The sequence below is a fragment of the Trichechus manatus genome, unplaced genomic scaffold (assembly GCF_000243295.1).
Source record: "Trichechus manatus latirostris isolate Lorelei unplaced genomic scaffold, TriManLat1.0 scaffold00014, whole genome shotgun sequence".
Taxonomy (NCBI): domain Eukaryota; kingdom Metazoa; phylum Chordata; class Mammalia; order Sirenia; family Trichechidae; genus Trichechus; species Trichechus manatus.
The window spans coordinates 18,291,413-18,305,232 of record NW_004443950.1 but is presented as its reverse complement, the minus strand read 5'-3'; the positions used below and the strand labels follow the sequence as shown (position 1 = coordinate 18,305,232).

General features: G+C 53.3%; 1 protein-coding gene across 1 annotated transcript in view; it reads left to right on the top strand.

Moving 5' to 3' along the window:
- Positions 1-13,820, top strand: part of GPI (glucose-6-phosphate isomerase) — a 22,637-nt gene extending 8,817 nt beyond the window's left edge. Inside the window, exons 5-18 of the mRNA XM_004371602.2 lie at positions 2,023-2,106; positions 2,204-2,350; positions 3,226-3,297; positions 3,811-3,855; positions 5,181-5,234; positions 9,805-9,865; positions 10,259-10,302; positions 10,435-10,587; positions 11,945-12,074; positions 12,229-12,305; positions 12,746-12,874; positions 13,069-13,144; positions 13,231-13,297; positions 13,402-13,820. Coding sequence (XP_004371659.1) covers positions 2,023-2,106; positions 2,204-2,350; positions 3,226-3,297; positions 3,811-3,855; positions 5,181-5,234; positions 9,805-9,865; positions 10,259-10,302; positions 10,435-10,587; positions 11,945-12,074; positions 12,229-12,305; positions 12,746-12,874; positions 13,069-13,144; positions 13,231-13,297; positions 13,402-13,525 — 1,263 coding nt within the window. The 3' untranslated portion in view covers positions 13,526-13,820. The remainder of the gene's footprint in view (positions 1-2,022; positions 2,107-2,203; positions 2,351-3,225; positions 3,298-3,810; positions 3,856-5,180; positions 5,235-9,804; positions 9,866-10,258; positions 10,303-10,434; positions 10,588-11,944; positions 12,075-12,228; positions 12,306-12,745; positions 12,875-13,068; positions 13,145-13,230; positions 13,298-13,401) is intronic.

The following is a 13,820-nucleotide window of genomic DNA, read 5'->3' as shown; positions in this document are numbered from 1 at the left end:
CCCATAGGGTTTCCAAGGAGCGGCTGGTGGATTCGAACTGCTGACCTTTTGGTTAGCAGCCAAGCTCTTAACCACTGCGTCATTAGGGCTCTGTTCTCTGAAATAATTCTCCATAATGGCTACCCTCACTTACGTGGTCACTGTACTTTCTTTGATGGATGAGGATGACACTCAGATGGTCTGCAAAGGATGAGGATATTGTGGCATGGTCATTTAACAAATGTAGAAACTTCCTCTCCATCACAAAATTAGTGCTGGATTTAGACTATGTCTACATGTCCAGAACATTTTGCATGTTTTTTTATTTAATTAAGTCTTTTTTTGTTATTGAGAATATACACAGCAAAACATACACCAAAACACTCCCCTTTTAAAAAGGGTAAGTCCAGAAGGATTACTTTCTTTGTGTGTTTAGACAGAGCCTTGGCCTGGCTAGGATATCAAACATTGTTCTCATTGCCTTATTGCAAGCTATATGTAAGAATACTTTATAGATACTGTAATTTCTAGATCTGGTGAGATTTGATTCAGTAATTGTTAGATAATGCTACATTCTGGGGTTTTTGCTATGGCATCACCCTACTTCTGGTACTAAAATCTGCATTATTTATCTGTTGTATAAGGGATTATACCAAAACTTGACTTAAAACAGCCATAAACATTTATGATCTCACAGAGTTTTCATCGGTCAGAAATTTGGGAGCAGCTTAATTGGATGGTCTTGGTTTGTGGGTCTTCCTTTATGTTGTAGTCAAGATGTTGGCCAGGGCTGCAGCTATGTGAAGGTTTGACGGATGCTGGAGGGTCCCTTTCCAAGATGATTCTCACGTATGGATGGCGAGTTGGTGCTGGCTGTTGGAAGGAGGCCTCAGTTCCTCACCACATGGGCCTCTTCATAGGACTGTTTGAGTGTCATCACAACATGACTGCTAGTTTCCCCAAAACTGAGTGATCCGAGAGAGCAAAGAGAGGCTGCATGGTCTTTCATGACTTAGCCTCTGAAGTCAAAGGCTGTTGTTTTCACAATATCCTAATAGTTGCACAGGTCAGCCCTGTTCAGTGTGGGAGGGGACTGTACAGGAATGTGAATACCAGGAGGCCAGAACCATTGGAGGCCATTTGGAGGTTGGCTGCACGTGTGGTATTTCTGTCCCTGACACAGAAAAATCATAGCAGTTGGCTTTCTTGCGGCTTCTGCTGGGAGTCCACCCTTGTTTTACAAATTCTTACAGTGTTACTGTGAATTTGGGATGTCTTCTGACTTTTCTAAGGAAGTAAGGTCTAGTTGGTGGTGAGTGTGACAAGGATATGCTACCATGGTCTCTGGAGGCCCCTGCCTCTTTTGCCATGAGACCAGAAGAACTGGATGGTGCCTGGCTACCATTACTAAACATTTTGATCAAAGATTCTATAAAAGAATTTGATCAAAAGGGGGAAAATGCAGAACACAATTTTAAATTCTCATGGACTCCAGACTTTCCGGAGCCATGGAGGCTGGATGAACCCCTGAACCTATTGCTCTGAGGTAATCTTTAAACCTGAAAACAAAAATATCCTCTGAAGTCTTCTTAAAACCAAAGAATAGTTTAGCTTAACTAGTAAAGAATGTCTGCCTTGAGCATTGTGTTCTTTTAAGAACTGTCTGTATGGGATCAGATTGAGAACAGCGACTGGAAAGATTAGGTAGGAAACTTAGGGGGTGGTGAGTTTATGTTAATGGGGGAGGAACAACTCAGAAAAGGAGGGTGAGAATAGGTGCACAACTCAAATAGGAACTGTTGAATTGGTGTATGTTTCGCTGTGTATATTCTCAACAACAGCAGCAACAAAATAAGCAAATTATACAGAAATAAATACGGGGCAGAATAAGCAATAATGTAAGCAGTGGATTGGAGAAGACAGAGGCCCCTGTGAGGGAGTGAAAGTTGGAACTGAGACAGCCAAGACACAGAAGTGGTGCTGTTTTTGATCAGTGGCTTATATGTGGGTGCTTGGGCTGATCACGTCTCCCCTCTGTTCCAGAGTGTCCGAGGTGGGGACTGGAAGGGCTACACCGGCAAGACCATCACGGACGTCATCAACATAGGCATCGGTGGCTCTGACCTGGTGAGCAGAGGACTGCCTTGGGATGGGCTCCTGGTGGCCCCCTCCCCACTCTTGTGGGCCCTGGAATCTTGTTCTTTGGTGCTGTGTCTCCTCACAGGGACCTCTCATGGTGACTGAAGCCCTTAAGCCGTACTCTTCAGGCGGTCCCCGCGTCTGGTTTGTCTCCAACATTGATGGGACTCACATTGCCAAAACCCTGGCCTCCCTGAACCCTGAGTCCTCCCTGTTCATCATTGCCTCCAAGGTATGGGCCCCAGACACTGCTGGGCCCCTCAGCTGTGGGCTTTGCCCCGCCCTGGCATTCGACCAGCTCTGAGTGAACCATGCTCTGTGGGCTGGGTCAGCACAGCCGTGTCGTTAGCCTGTTCCCTTGTCGGGCAGCAAACAATTTGGCTTAAAGGCACACCTATTCACTTCACGGGACCTGTGCTTAGCCTGGGACTGTCCTCTTTTCCTTACAGATTTGTCCCTAATGATCCCAGAGCCATGCCCTGATAACACAGGGATTTTGTTTGTTGTTATTTATGCCCTCTTTACTTGAATTGGAACCCTGGTGGTGCAGTGATTAAGAGCTCAGCTGCTAACCTAAAGGTTGCTAGTTCAAATCCATCGGCTGCTTCTTGGAAACCCTATGAGGCAATTCTACTCAGTCCTGTAGGGTTGCTATGAGTTGGAATGGACTCGACAACAACGGGTTTGGTTTACTTGAATTAATGAACATAAAATATTAAGAATTCTGTCTGAATTCTGAGATATAGCCTAGCCTGGGCTGAAGAGAGCCCCAGGGATGGCCACTGCCCTTCCCTGGGCAATGCCTTGGCCTTTGACCTGTGTAGGGGGATGGGGGGTAGAACTGTTTCCAGGGTTCCCTCTTGTGGTTATAAAGTCCTGCAGTCACAGGATGATGTTGCTGCTTCCAGGCCCCTGCCCCAGACACAGCTTTCTGGGCTCTTAGTGACTTTCTGGGCTCCCCAGTGTGGAGTAAGTGACATTGATCCACATGCACTGTCCATGTGAAACTGGGCCCTGATGTGGCCTCACGCTGACTCCTGGCTAAAGGTTTAAAGGTCGCACCCGGCCTGAGCTCAGGGGCTGACTGCACTGCTCTCTGGCCTGCAGACCTTCACCACTCAGGAGACCATCACCAATGCAGAGACGGCAAAGGAGTGGTTCCTCATGTCGGCAAAGAATGTGAGTGGGGAGATGGGTCTCCCTTGTGATGAGGTGGGTGGTGGGCAGCTTGTGGACTGGAAAGAACAAGGTAGGCCCGATCATCTACCTCAGAGACCAGATTGGAGCCTGTTTCTCTTGAAATTGGAAGCAGGAGGCAGGCTTTCTGATGTCTGCCTTTTCTGGTTGACTATTCATCTTTGGCTTCACCAGCCTGCAAACGCACCACACGTGGCAGAACCTATTCTGACTGGCTAAGGGCCCTTTCCACGGAGCAACCTTGAAGCTCCCTTGGCCCTGCAGAATCCTCTACTCCTGGCCACACCCGTTTTACAGAGGGTGTTCCTGGGCCTTGTACACCTGTGGGGTGGAAGGACAGGCCGGCCTCTGTGGGGCTCCTCCGACAGCCTCAGAACTAAGGACTGAGACCGGCCAGTCCCACCAGGGGCCTCGCTTTCTCCAGTGGTGGGAGAATCGCTGCCCTTGGGTGGTTGTTCTGGGATGTTTGTCGTAACTTGGCTCTGTCTCTTGCAGCCTTCTGCAGTTGCGAAGCACTTTGTTGCCTTGTCTACCAACACGGTAGGTGTCCATGTGGCCTCCCATGCTGTCTCCCTAGAAGGGGCTAGACCATGTCAAGGTCATGGCCTTTCAGAATACATTAAGCTAAGATGTGGTTCATGGGTTAGGGGGATCTTGGTCCAGCTGATGGTGTAGAAGGGCTCGTTGCCTATGATGTGAGTTGTAAACCATCCTTGCCTTTTCTATGTTGTCCCATCAAATCCCTACAGCCCCGACAGGGGGCTTGCAGTTAGTGGTGTGTTAATCCTGTGCATCTTCCAAGCCTGGCTGATGTCCAGAATACTCCACACTCATGACCTCCCTTGGCTCCGGCCACTAGCCCTCCCCCCTCCAAATGGGATATGAGAGGGGTAGGGGATGCATTCCATTTCGCACATAAGGGTGTTGAGCCCCAGCAAAGGGATGCAACATTTTGCTGCAGTTAATGATGCTAGCATTAGAGTCCAGGCCACCTGCCAGCCAGCTCTCATAGTCTCCCCTGGCCATGAGGCTGGTAGTAAACCTTGGCTGAGAGCTGGTTGTGCGGTGGGCATTGTGCTGAGCTGTGTCAGTGCTGGAAACCACCCCAGGTCTTCCCGACCACTCCCTCCCACCCTTTTCACCACCACCCCCGCCTCCAGTGCTGACCTGCCCGTGGCAGGAGACAGTAGGATGCCTTCAGGCTGGCTGACCATAGCACCACTGTCCCTCCTGTGGGCAGACTCACACTGGTCCATGGGGCTTCTCCTTCTGTGGGAATAGGCGAGGGAACTGGGGTTTTGAGGAGCACAGTCAGGCATCCATCCCCTAAAGGCTTCCTGGGACACAGTCACCATCCTGGATACTAGAAGGGCTGGGCAGGTGTCCTGGCTGGGTGGCCCTCGGCCTGGGAGGTCGCCCCTGCCCATGCTTGGGTTCCAGCATGGTGGCCCCTTCCTGTGCTTGGGTTCCAGCATGGTAGCCCCTGCCTGTGCTTGGGTTCCAGCATGGTGGCCTCTGCCCGTGCTTGGGTTCCCAGATGTCCTGGGGGTCATTCTCTATCATCCCCAACAGGCCCAGGAAATGGCTCTTAGAGAACAGATGGTGTGGGTCAGGTCTGGGTGTGCAGCCCCCCTCAGCAGGTCTGCAGACAGCTGGCGTGCTGGCTCTGAGCTGCCTTGCCTCCAGCTCTGGGGGGTGGGCAGATCCTGCTCCATCCCTGCCCCACCTGGGGCTCCGAGGAAGGTGAGGATGCACGTGTGGCTCAGCCAGGACATCCTCACATCCTGGGGCTCCTGTTCTTGCCCACCTTTTCCTGTGCAGACAATGAATGCTTCGTTTCTTCTCTCCCCCTTTGCCCTTTTTAGACCAAAGTGAAGGAGTTTGGAATTGACCCTCAAAACATGTTTGAGTTCTGGGACGTAAGTAAAGGCACTTCCTGCACTGGGTGAATTTTGTCCTTTGCCAAGTCCTGACCACTGAGCCACAGATGAGGGGCCATGAGGTTGGGTTGGCAACAATATTGAGCACCTAATGCATGCCTGGCTTTGGGAAGGGCAGGGGGACCCGTAGAGAGGCTTGTGGGGCAGGAGCAGCCCGGTCGGGATGAGAGCTCGGCTTCTACCCAAGGGCAAGCCGAGCCCGAGGCCTGGCTGGCCCTCCCTGGTGCTTGCCAGCAGCACCCACTGCAAAGTAATGGGAGCCACCCCTCCACCCCACTGAGCTGAGACTGAGTTATTCTCAGTGGTGACCTTTCTCTGTGCTGCAGCCGCAGTCTGTAAAGGTCAGGGAGCAGGGTGAGACAGAACGTGTGAGACGGGTAGACCTGGGAAGGAGCTGCAGGAACACTTGGAGGGCTGCAGAGAGGAGGGGCCAGGCCTGTGGCCGGGGAGGGGGTTGTTGCCAGGCAGCCTGCGGAGCAAGCGGCGGAGCTCCTGACTATTATAGTTGCAGATGAGTACGTGGCCTCGCCTCTGCTGGAGCCACAGCTGGTGCCAAGCAGTGAGCAGTGGTGTTCACCGTGGGCTTGTCTGAGGGCAGGAGTGGCACGAGATGGGCTGTGGAATGCAGAGAAGGCTTGGGGTGCAGGGAAGCTGTGAGCTGTGTGCGCTGTGAATACGTGGCGTGGCTGGGCACACTAAGGAGGACATCATCCATTTGGGGGCTTTTCGCATTGGGGCTGTTTCCTGCCCTTTGCACTGGAGGCTGTTTGCTTGGTAGCAGCATCCACTATGTAAACTCCTTGCTTTAAATGCTCTCAAGGCCTTTTTCTACCAGGGTCTGGGAGAGAATTAAGCCTTAATGTCCTAAGGGATCCATGGTGTGGAACAAGTTAACCTCTTTGTAGAATGGGACTAGTTATATACCATTCTTGGGAAGAGTCACTCAAATCATTTTCCACATCCTGTGTTCAGACGAGGAACCCCGGCTGAGAGAAACCATGTAGCCTCTAACAAGTGTTGCATGCTTGATAAAGGGGGGAAGGACTCTTCCACCTCCTCCCTGGGAACTTGAGCCTCAGCAGGTAGTGGTCAGGGATGTGTGGGTACTCCTGCTAGCCAAGAAGTCCAGCAGAGCAGGGTTGTGTCCTAAGTCTGGGTTTTCGTTGCCCAGAACTGCCCAGCATGCAGAGATGAGGTCTCTGGAGCACAGGTATGCAGAGACATTCCTGTCCAGTGATGTCTGAGAGCCCTCAGTGAGGTCAGTGGCACCGAGGTTGAGCAGAGGTGGGTAGGTTGGATCTGTCTGTGAGACATGAAAAGCCGAATCAGTCCCAGTATGTCCACCTGGGTCTCTCAAGTCAGACCTGAGGGTCAGGCCCATTTAAGTAGAACTGGATGTCTCAAGGAAGGTATGAAGAATCTGAGTTGGACTCAGGGAGGTGGACCTGGGTCTGCCGTTTGAGGTGCAAGGAGTCAGAGATGGACAGGTGAGGTAAGCCTAGTCTGTCAGCTGAGATGTCTGGAGCCTGTCTCTGACAGGTGTAACCCTGCGGTGTGAAGCACTGGAGTCAGACACAGGTAGGTGAAGCTAGGTCTCCCAGGTGCAGCATTTGTACCTGTGTCCACTACTGGTATGTTTACCTGGATCTGTTGCCGAGGTCTGTGAATCTAGGGTCAGTTGGGCAGAAGCCTGGGCTTAGATGGTTTCTTGGAAGCCAGGCTCAGGCACAAGTGGGTACCCCTGGGCTTGTTAGGTGAAGTGGGTGGGGCGGGATCTAACCCAGGAACGCATATTTAGTGTGGCTGGTGAGGCCTGGGCTTTCCCCAGCTGTGCTTAACCTTTCAGGCCCCGCCACATAGACCCAGGGCTACATACCTTTGCTTGCTGCATCTGACTCCTAAAAGAGTGAACTCCACCTACCTGCACTTAACAGTAACGGGCCTCCTGACGGGGGAGCTTCGGTGGTGGGCTCAGGTGTGGCCAGGTGGGTAGTGTGGGCTTTCATCAAGAGAAAGCCTGAATCATCACAGGTATGTGTACCTGGGTCTACCTCAGGATCAGGTCCAGGCAGAGTGCCTGGAGCTGGCTCAGCCGCTGTTCTCAGCACTTCAGTCAGGTGCTGTGTGCAGAATTCCAGGTGCTGTAGAGGCCTGAGAATCCATAAGGAGTCCAAGATGTGGTCTGTCTGTGGCATTGGAGTCTGGGTGGCGTGAGGTCTGAACTGTGCAGGTGAAGAAAAAGGTAGAGTAATGTCTGCTTAGACAGGGTAAGGTCTGTGGCACTGGGGCAGGCAAGGCACAGACAGCTAACTGAGGACCTGTGTCTGTAAGGTATGGTCTGAGAGGCCCACTGTAGGTAAAGGTGAGGTCTAAAGACTTATGTCTGCAGGTTGAGGTTCCAGAGGCTCAAGGTGGACACTGTTTGGCATTGCTGGGCTCTCCTAAATGTGACGACTGAGGACTTGGCCTTGGGCTGAGGTAAGCAGCCTGGAATCTGTCAGTCTGAGGGCTGGCCTTATGCTCAGGTCAAGCTTCTAGAATTAAGCTTCTAGAATCCAGTCTGTTAGATGAGGTCTGAGAACCCATGTCGGGTATGGTGTGGTCTGTGGGACTGTGTCTGTCAGATGAAGTTCCGCCAAACCTAGATACTTTCCAAGTGAAGGGCTCCGCTGTCCATCTTGTTGCCCAAGCCAGAAACCTCTGGGCCACGCTTAATTGTCTCATTCTTCCAGTCCTTCCTGTTTGATTGAAACTCCTAAATCAGTCTTCTTCTAGACCCGCTCCCTACTCTCCTGTCCCGGGTAGCATCAGCCTGTGAAGACCACTGGGGTCTCCTAAGCAGTTCCTCTGCTTCCGCCCTTACCTCACCCACAGACTGTTCTTGGTTCTCCAGCCTGGCATCTCAGCTTCTACCCTCTGGTTCTCTCTCCTTCCTTCATCTTCTAAACTGTGCCATGCCTCCTCTTGCCCAGCCTGTCTCAACTGGCTTCCAGGAGAGACTTAAATCCTAAGACCCTAAGGCATCCATAGTACGTAATGAATGAACATCTCACATCTGGAAGGGCGCTAGCTTGGACCATCCTTGGGAGAAGGAGAAGTTAAGTCACTGAGACCATTTTCTCTGGGGCTTCATTCTCTCACTGTTGAGAGAGGCTGCTCTTGCTGCAGAATCTTTGCATATGGTGTTCTGGCCGCTGGAGCGCTTCTCCTCCCTCAGTGCTTCCCTGGCTAATGGCTGCTCATCCATCCTCCTCAGATTCCGTCTTCCTTCCTCCTGAGCGCTTGTTTCACAATTACAACTCTCTTACTGGACTGTTGTCATTGCCTGTGCTAGGCACATGTTGGGGCTTTATAAATAATTAGGAAGATATGACGCAGTTCTGAGGATTCTGAGGAGACCTTTATACAAAGCATGAGAAGGCTCAGTACAAGTGGTAGGCCTAGGTGTGTCTCTGAGCTGAGGCTGAGAAGATAGATCAAGCCTCGGTATGAGGCTCGGGACCTGTAAGTGTCCCAGGTGAGAGGCTCTGGGCCTGTCAGGGTACAAGGAGGTAGGATCAGGCACAGGTATTAGGTACTGGGTCCGTTAGAGTCTGAGGAGGTAGTACCAGGACCAGGTAGGAGGTACTGAGTGTTTCGGTATCAAAGGAGGCAGAGCTGGGCACAGGTGTGAAGCTCTGGATCTTTCAGCGTCTAAGGATGTGGGACCAGGCTTAGGTAGGAGGTGCTGAGTTTTTCAGTGTCCATAGAGGTGGTACCAGACCCCAGGTATGAGGCACTGGGTCCATCAGTCTAAGGAAGCTTGACCAGGCACTGGTAGGAGGCACTGGGCCTGTCACTGTACAAAGAGGTGGGGCCTAGCACGGGTATGAAGTGCTGAGTCTGTCAGTCTCAGGAGGCTGGGCTAGGCTTCAGGTATGAGGTACTGGGTCTGTCGGTGTCCAAGGAGGTGGGGTCTGGCACAGGTATGAGGTGCTGGGTCTGTCAGTGTCCAAGGAGGCAGAGCCTGACCCAGGTATGAGGCTCTGGGTCTGATAGTGTTTGAGGAGGCAGGATCAGGCACAGGTATGAAGCTCTGGGTCTGTCAGCCTGAGGAGGCGGGGCCAGGCGCAGGTATGAGGCACTGGGTCTGTCAGTGTCTGAAGAGGTGGAGTGGGACACAGGTATGAGATATGAGACTCTGGGTCTTTCAGTCCAATGAGGCAGAGTCAGGCATAGCTATGAGGCTCTGGGTCTGTCAGTGTCTGGGGAGGTGATGCCAGGCACAGGTAGGAGGCATTTGGGTCTGTCCACGCAGCCTGAGGAGATGGGGCTGGCCATGGTAAAGTCTGTGGCTGAGTGTCGTGGCTCTGATCAGTCCCACGTGTAGTTGGTGCTTCCCACAGAGTCGCCAACACCAGGCCAGCTGTCTTGCAGCCAGGTGAGCTGGGGCCAGCCCCTCAGAGCTGTACCTGTGGAAGAGCAGTGCTCTCTGGGGCCAAGTCCTGTGGCAGGAGGGCAGGAGTGGGGTGTGCCGGCCCCTCCTCAGCACCTTTTCTGTCTCTCTCAGTGGGTAGGAGGACGGTACTCGCTGTGGTCAGCCATTGGACTCTCCATAGCCCTGCACGTGGGTGAGTGTTGGAATTTCTGCCGGGCCCCCTGGGCAGGCGTCTTACGTCCCCAAACACCTTCCTGCCCTCACAGGCCGACTGACCTCTCTCCTTTGCTCGAAATGTTTCTTTCAGGCCAGAAGGGAAGGCCCAGGTTTCCTTTGGGTTTGCAGATTGGCCTGGCTGCCCCTCACAGCTGTAGCCTATCACCTCCCTTCCCGGGCCGAGCTAGACCGGCCTGTGTGCCCAGAGCCCCTCAAGTGACAGAGGCTTGCTTTGCAAGCCCAAGTCCTCCCAGGCCCTGTTTCTTCTGGCTCCATGTCCAGGCTTGTGCTGCTTCCAGAAGAAGCTGTGCCTGCTGACATGGGGGCGCCGGGCATGACCGTTTCTGTTGACGCCGCCTTTGTGTCCCAGGTTTTGACAACTTCGAGCAGCTGCTCTCAGGGGCTCACTGGATGGTGAGTGCTGCCAGCCAGAGTCCTCTGTGTGTGTTTGTCCAGCTCCTGCCTCCTCCTCTCCCTCCTCCCCTCCCTCCTTGCCTCCAGCCCCAGGAAGCTGCTCCACTCCCGCTCACCCTGCTCTTGTTCCAGGACCAGCACTTCCGCACCGCGCCCCTGGAGAAGAACGCCCCCGTCCTGCTGGCTCTGCTGGGCATCTGGTACATCAACTGTTTTGGGTGTGAGACGCAAGCCATGCTACCCTATGACCAGTACCTGCACCGCTTTGCTGCCTACTTCCAGCAGGTACCAGCTGCCAGGCCAGGCTTTGGGACCAGCAGGGCCTGTGGGAGCCTGGGGGCCCATGAGCTCAGCTACTCCTCCAGCCTGTTCCCTCATTCTCCTTTGGGCATGATCAGGGCCCACCTTTGCTCCCCGTCTCATGGTGAATCCTCTTTGTAAACAGTGTCTGTTCAACCTGACAGAGTTGGACTACCATGTCAGGGGCCTGACTCACGTGGTGAGTTATCCGTGCTGTCCTGGCCATCCAGGCCCTGGCTTGGCCCCGGACATGTGTCTCAGCCAGCATCACTTCTTCCTTGGACGTCACTCTGCATCCTGGCCATAGGGTGGGGCCCTGAGCGGGACCCGTATGGCCTGCATGGCCTTTGTCCCTCCAGAAAAGCAAGTTCCCAGACTGTGACACCTCTTTGAGCCATTCAGCCCTCTGCCCCCCTTGAATCTCCAGAGCCCCCAGAGACTGAGCCGCCCCTCTCCTGGTCAGAGTCTGCTCCAGAAGCCCTTCCCCACCTGTTCCTGCTCTTGCTTAGCGTAAACCCAGTCCCTAGCTTGCAGCCTTCGGTTCCTTTGGGCAGGCGCAGCAGACTTACACCAGTACTTGAAGGTGAATCTTGTGACTGAAAGAAAGGCCAAGGCACCCCCAGTCCCACTTGCCTTGGTGAGGGTTGCCATGACTTGGGTCCAGGTAGGTGCCCCAAGGCCCAGTATCTAGTTGAGTTGACAGCCCTCAAAGGCTGCACACTCTGGACCCCAGCCTGCCCCTCTCTTAAAATCAAAGACTTTGTGACTGAGTAGTTTTATCAGGCTCTGGAGAGGAACCCATTTCCCTACTCACTCAGATTGTTTGCAGGATTCATTTCCACGTGGTTATAGGACTGGGGTCCTGTTTCTTTGTCTTCAGCTTCTAGAGGCCGCCCACATTCCCTGTCCTTAGGGAGTCCTCCCCCAGCCTCCATACCCACCATCTCCTGATGGTGGGTCCTTCCAGCAGAGGGATCTAAGCCAGAAAGTTTGTGAGCCTGTGTCCTTACAGGTGAGAGGAGAGAAAGGGGATCGTGCCAATGGATTTCCTATTGCCGTCAAGTCGATTTCAACTCATAGCAAGCCTATAGGACAGAGTAGAACTGCCCCATAGGGTTTCCAAGGAGCAGCTAGTAGATTTGAACTCCTGACCTTTTTGTTGGCAGCTGAGCTCTTAACGACTGTGCCACCAGGGCTCCTGCCTGTGAATACACACATGCAAGTCCACGCCGTGGGGCCGAGGCAGCGTGGGCATGCCTGATCCGTCCCAGGCAGGGCTTGGGGTGGTGCATGGAGGGACCAGACTTGCAGTTAGAGGGCTGAGTTTCTGTCCCCATTCCAGGGTGACATGGAGTCCAACGGGAAGTACATTACCAAGTCTGGCGCCCGAGTGGACTACAAGACAGGCCCCATCTTGTGGGGGGAGCCAGGGACCAATGGCCAGCATGCCTTCTACCAGCTTATCCACCAAGGTAGGACCCATCCAGCTTGGGTGGGGGTGGTGCTGGGGAGGGGGTGGGCCTGCCAGCAGAGACTTCTTACTTAAGTCAGCGATCTCCTGTAGACCATGTGGGCAGCCCTCATGAGCCGGGATGGGCTCCTGGGTGACCACAGTGCCCTTCACAGGCACCAGGATGATACCCTGTGACTTCCTCATCCCGGTCCAGACCCAGCACCCTATACGGAAGGGGTTGCATCACAAGGTAAGAGCCCCTGGTCAGACCCTCCTCTCATGTCTTAGGTTCATATTACACCCAGACCTCTTAGGACCTGATGCACTGGTCGGCAGCTGTATTAGTTTTCTGTTACTGCCCCAACAAATTGCCACAATCTTAATGGCTTCAAACAGTACCCATTTATTTATCTCACTACATTAGACAAGAGGCTTGTCTATAGATCTTTCCTAGATGGTTTCATCTCTATTTGTGGATTTTGCTTTGATGACTGAAGGACAAGGTCTCCAAGTTCCTTGAGGCCTTTTTTTCCCACCACCACCCCCATACCAGCTGAGCTGTGCAGTGTGGTGGGTAGGTGGCCTGACCAGGCTGGGACTAACCCTGCCTGGGCAGTGCCAGGTGGCCTTGTCTCTTCTATCTGAAGCACAGACAGTACTTCCAGTGTGATTGGTTGTCTCTTTTGTCAGATCCTCCTGGCCAACTTCTTGGCCCAGACTGAGGCCTTGATGAAGGGGAAAACATCGGAAGAGGCCCGGAAGGAGCTCCAGGCCACGGGAAAGAGTGCAGAGGACTTGGAGAAGCTGTTGCCACACAAGGTCAGCACCCCTCTTAAAGTGGGCTTTGGGGTCACACGCTGGGATGAAGCCGTAGGGTCAGGGCAGGGACTCGTGACGTGACTGGCTTGTCCTCACAAGCCTGCACGTCCCAGCTGCTGGGGCAGGGTACGCTTCCCTTTCTGGGGGCTTGGGGATCTGGAATAACTGGGAACATTCCTCGGTGTTTTCTGAAGGTCTTTGAAGGAAATCGCCCGACCAATTCTATTGTGTTTAGCAAGCTCACACCATTCATCCTTGGAGCCTTGATTGGTGAGTGAGGAGGGGGAGGCACTAGCTTGGGTTAGGGTGGACTGAGCTGGTGGAGCCTTAACTTGCACTGTCTCTCTCCTCTGCAGCCATGTACGAGCACAAGATCTTCGTTCAGGGCGTCATCTGGGACATCAACAGCTTCGACCAGTGGGGGTGAGTTATTGACTCACGAGGTGGCTGGCGAATGCCTGTGGGTGTGGATTTCACTAGCACCACTGGAACCTTCCTCATACCATTCTTCCTCCCTGTTCTGGCAGAGTGGAGCTGGGGAAGCAGCTGGCTAAGAAAATTGAACCTGAGCTTGAAGGCAGCACCCCAGTGACCTCTCACGATTCTTCCACCAATGGACTGATCAACTTCATCAAGCAACAGCAAGCGTGAGGCCAGAGGCCAATAAACTCATGCTTAGTGGCAGCCCCTGTTGTGACTAGTCCTTCTTGTCCCTATTGCCATAGTCTGCACTGCATGGTCCTGCCCTACCCTGCCCAGAGCACCCTCAGGTTGCAGGCTTGGACCACAAGTCTCTTGGGGGACGCGGGTCTGGAATCCCTCCACCCGCCTCTCTCCAGGTCCACCAGCCCTGTTACGGAATTAACTGGAGTGTTTCAGTGCAGCTGATTTTTCAGGCCCACATTCACATTGTTCACATCCCGGGTAGAAAAATAAAAATGCCACA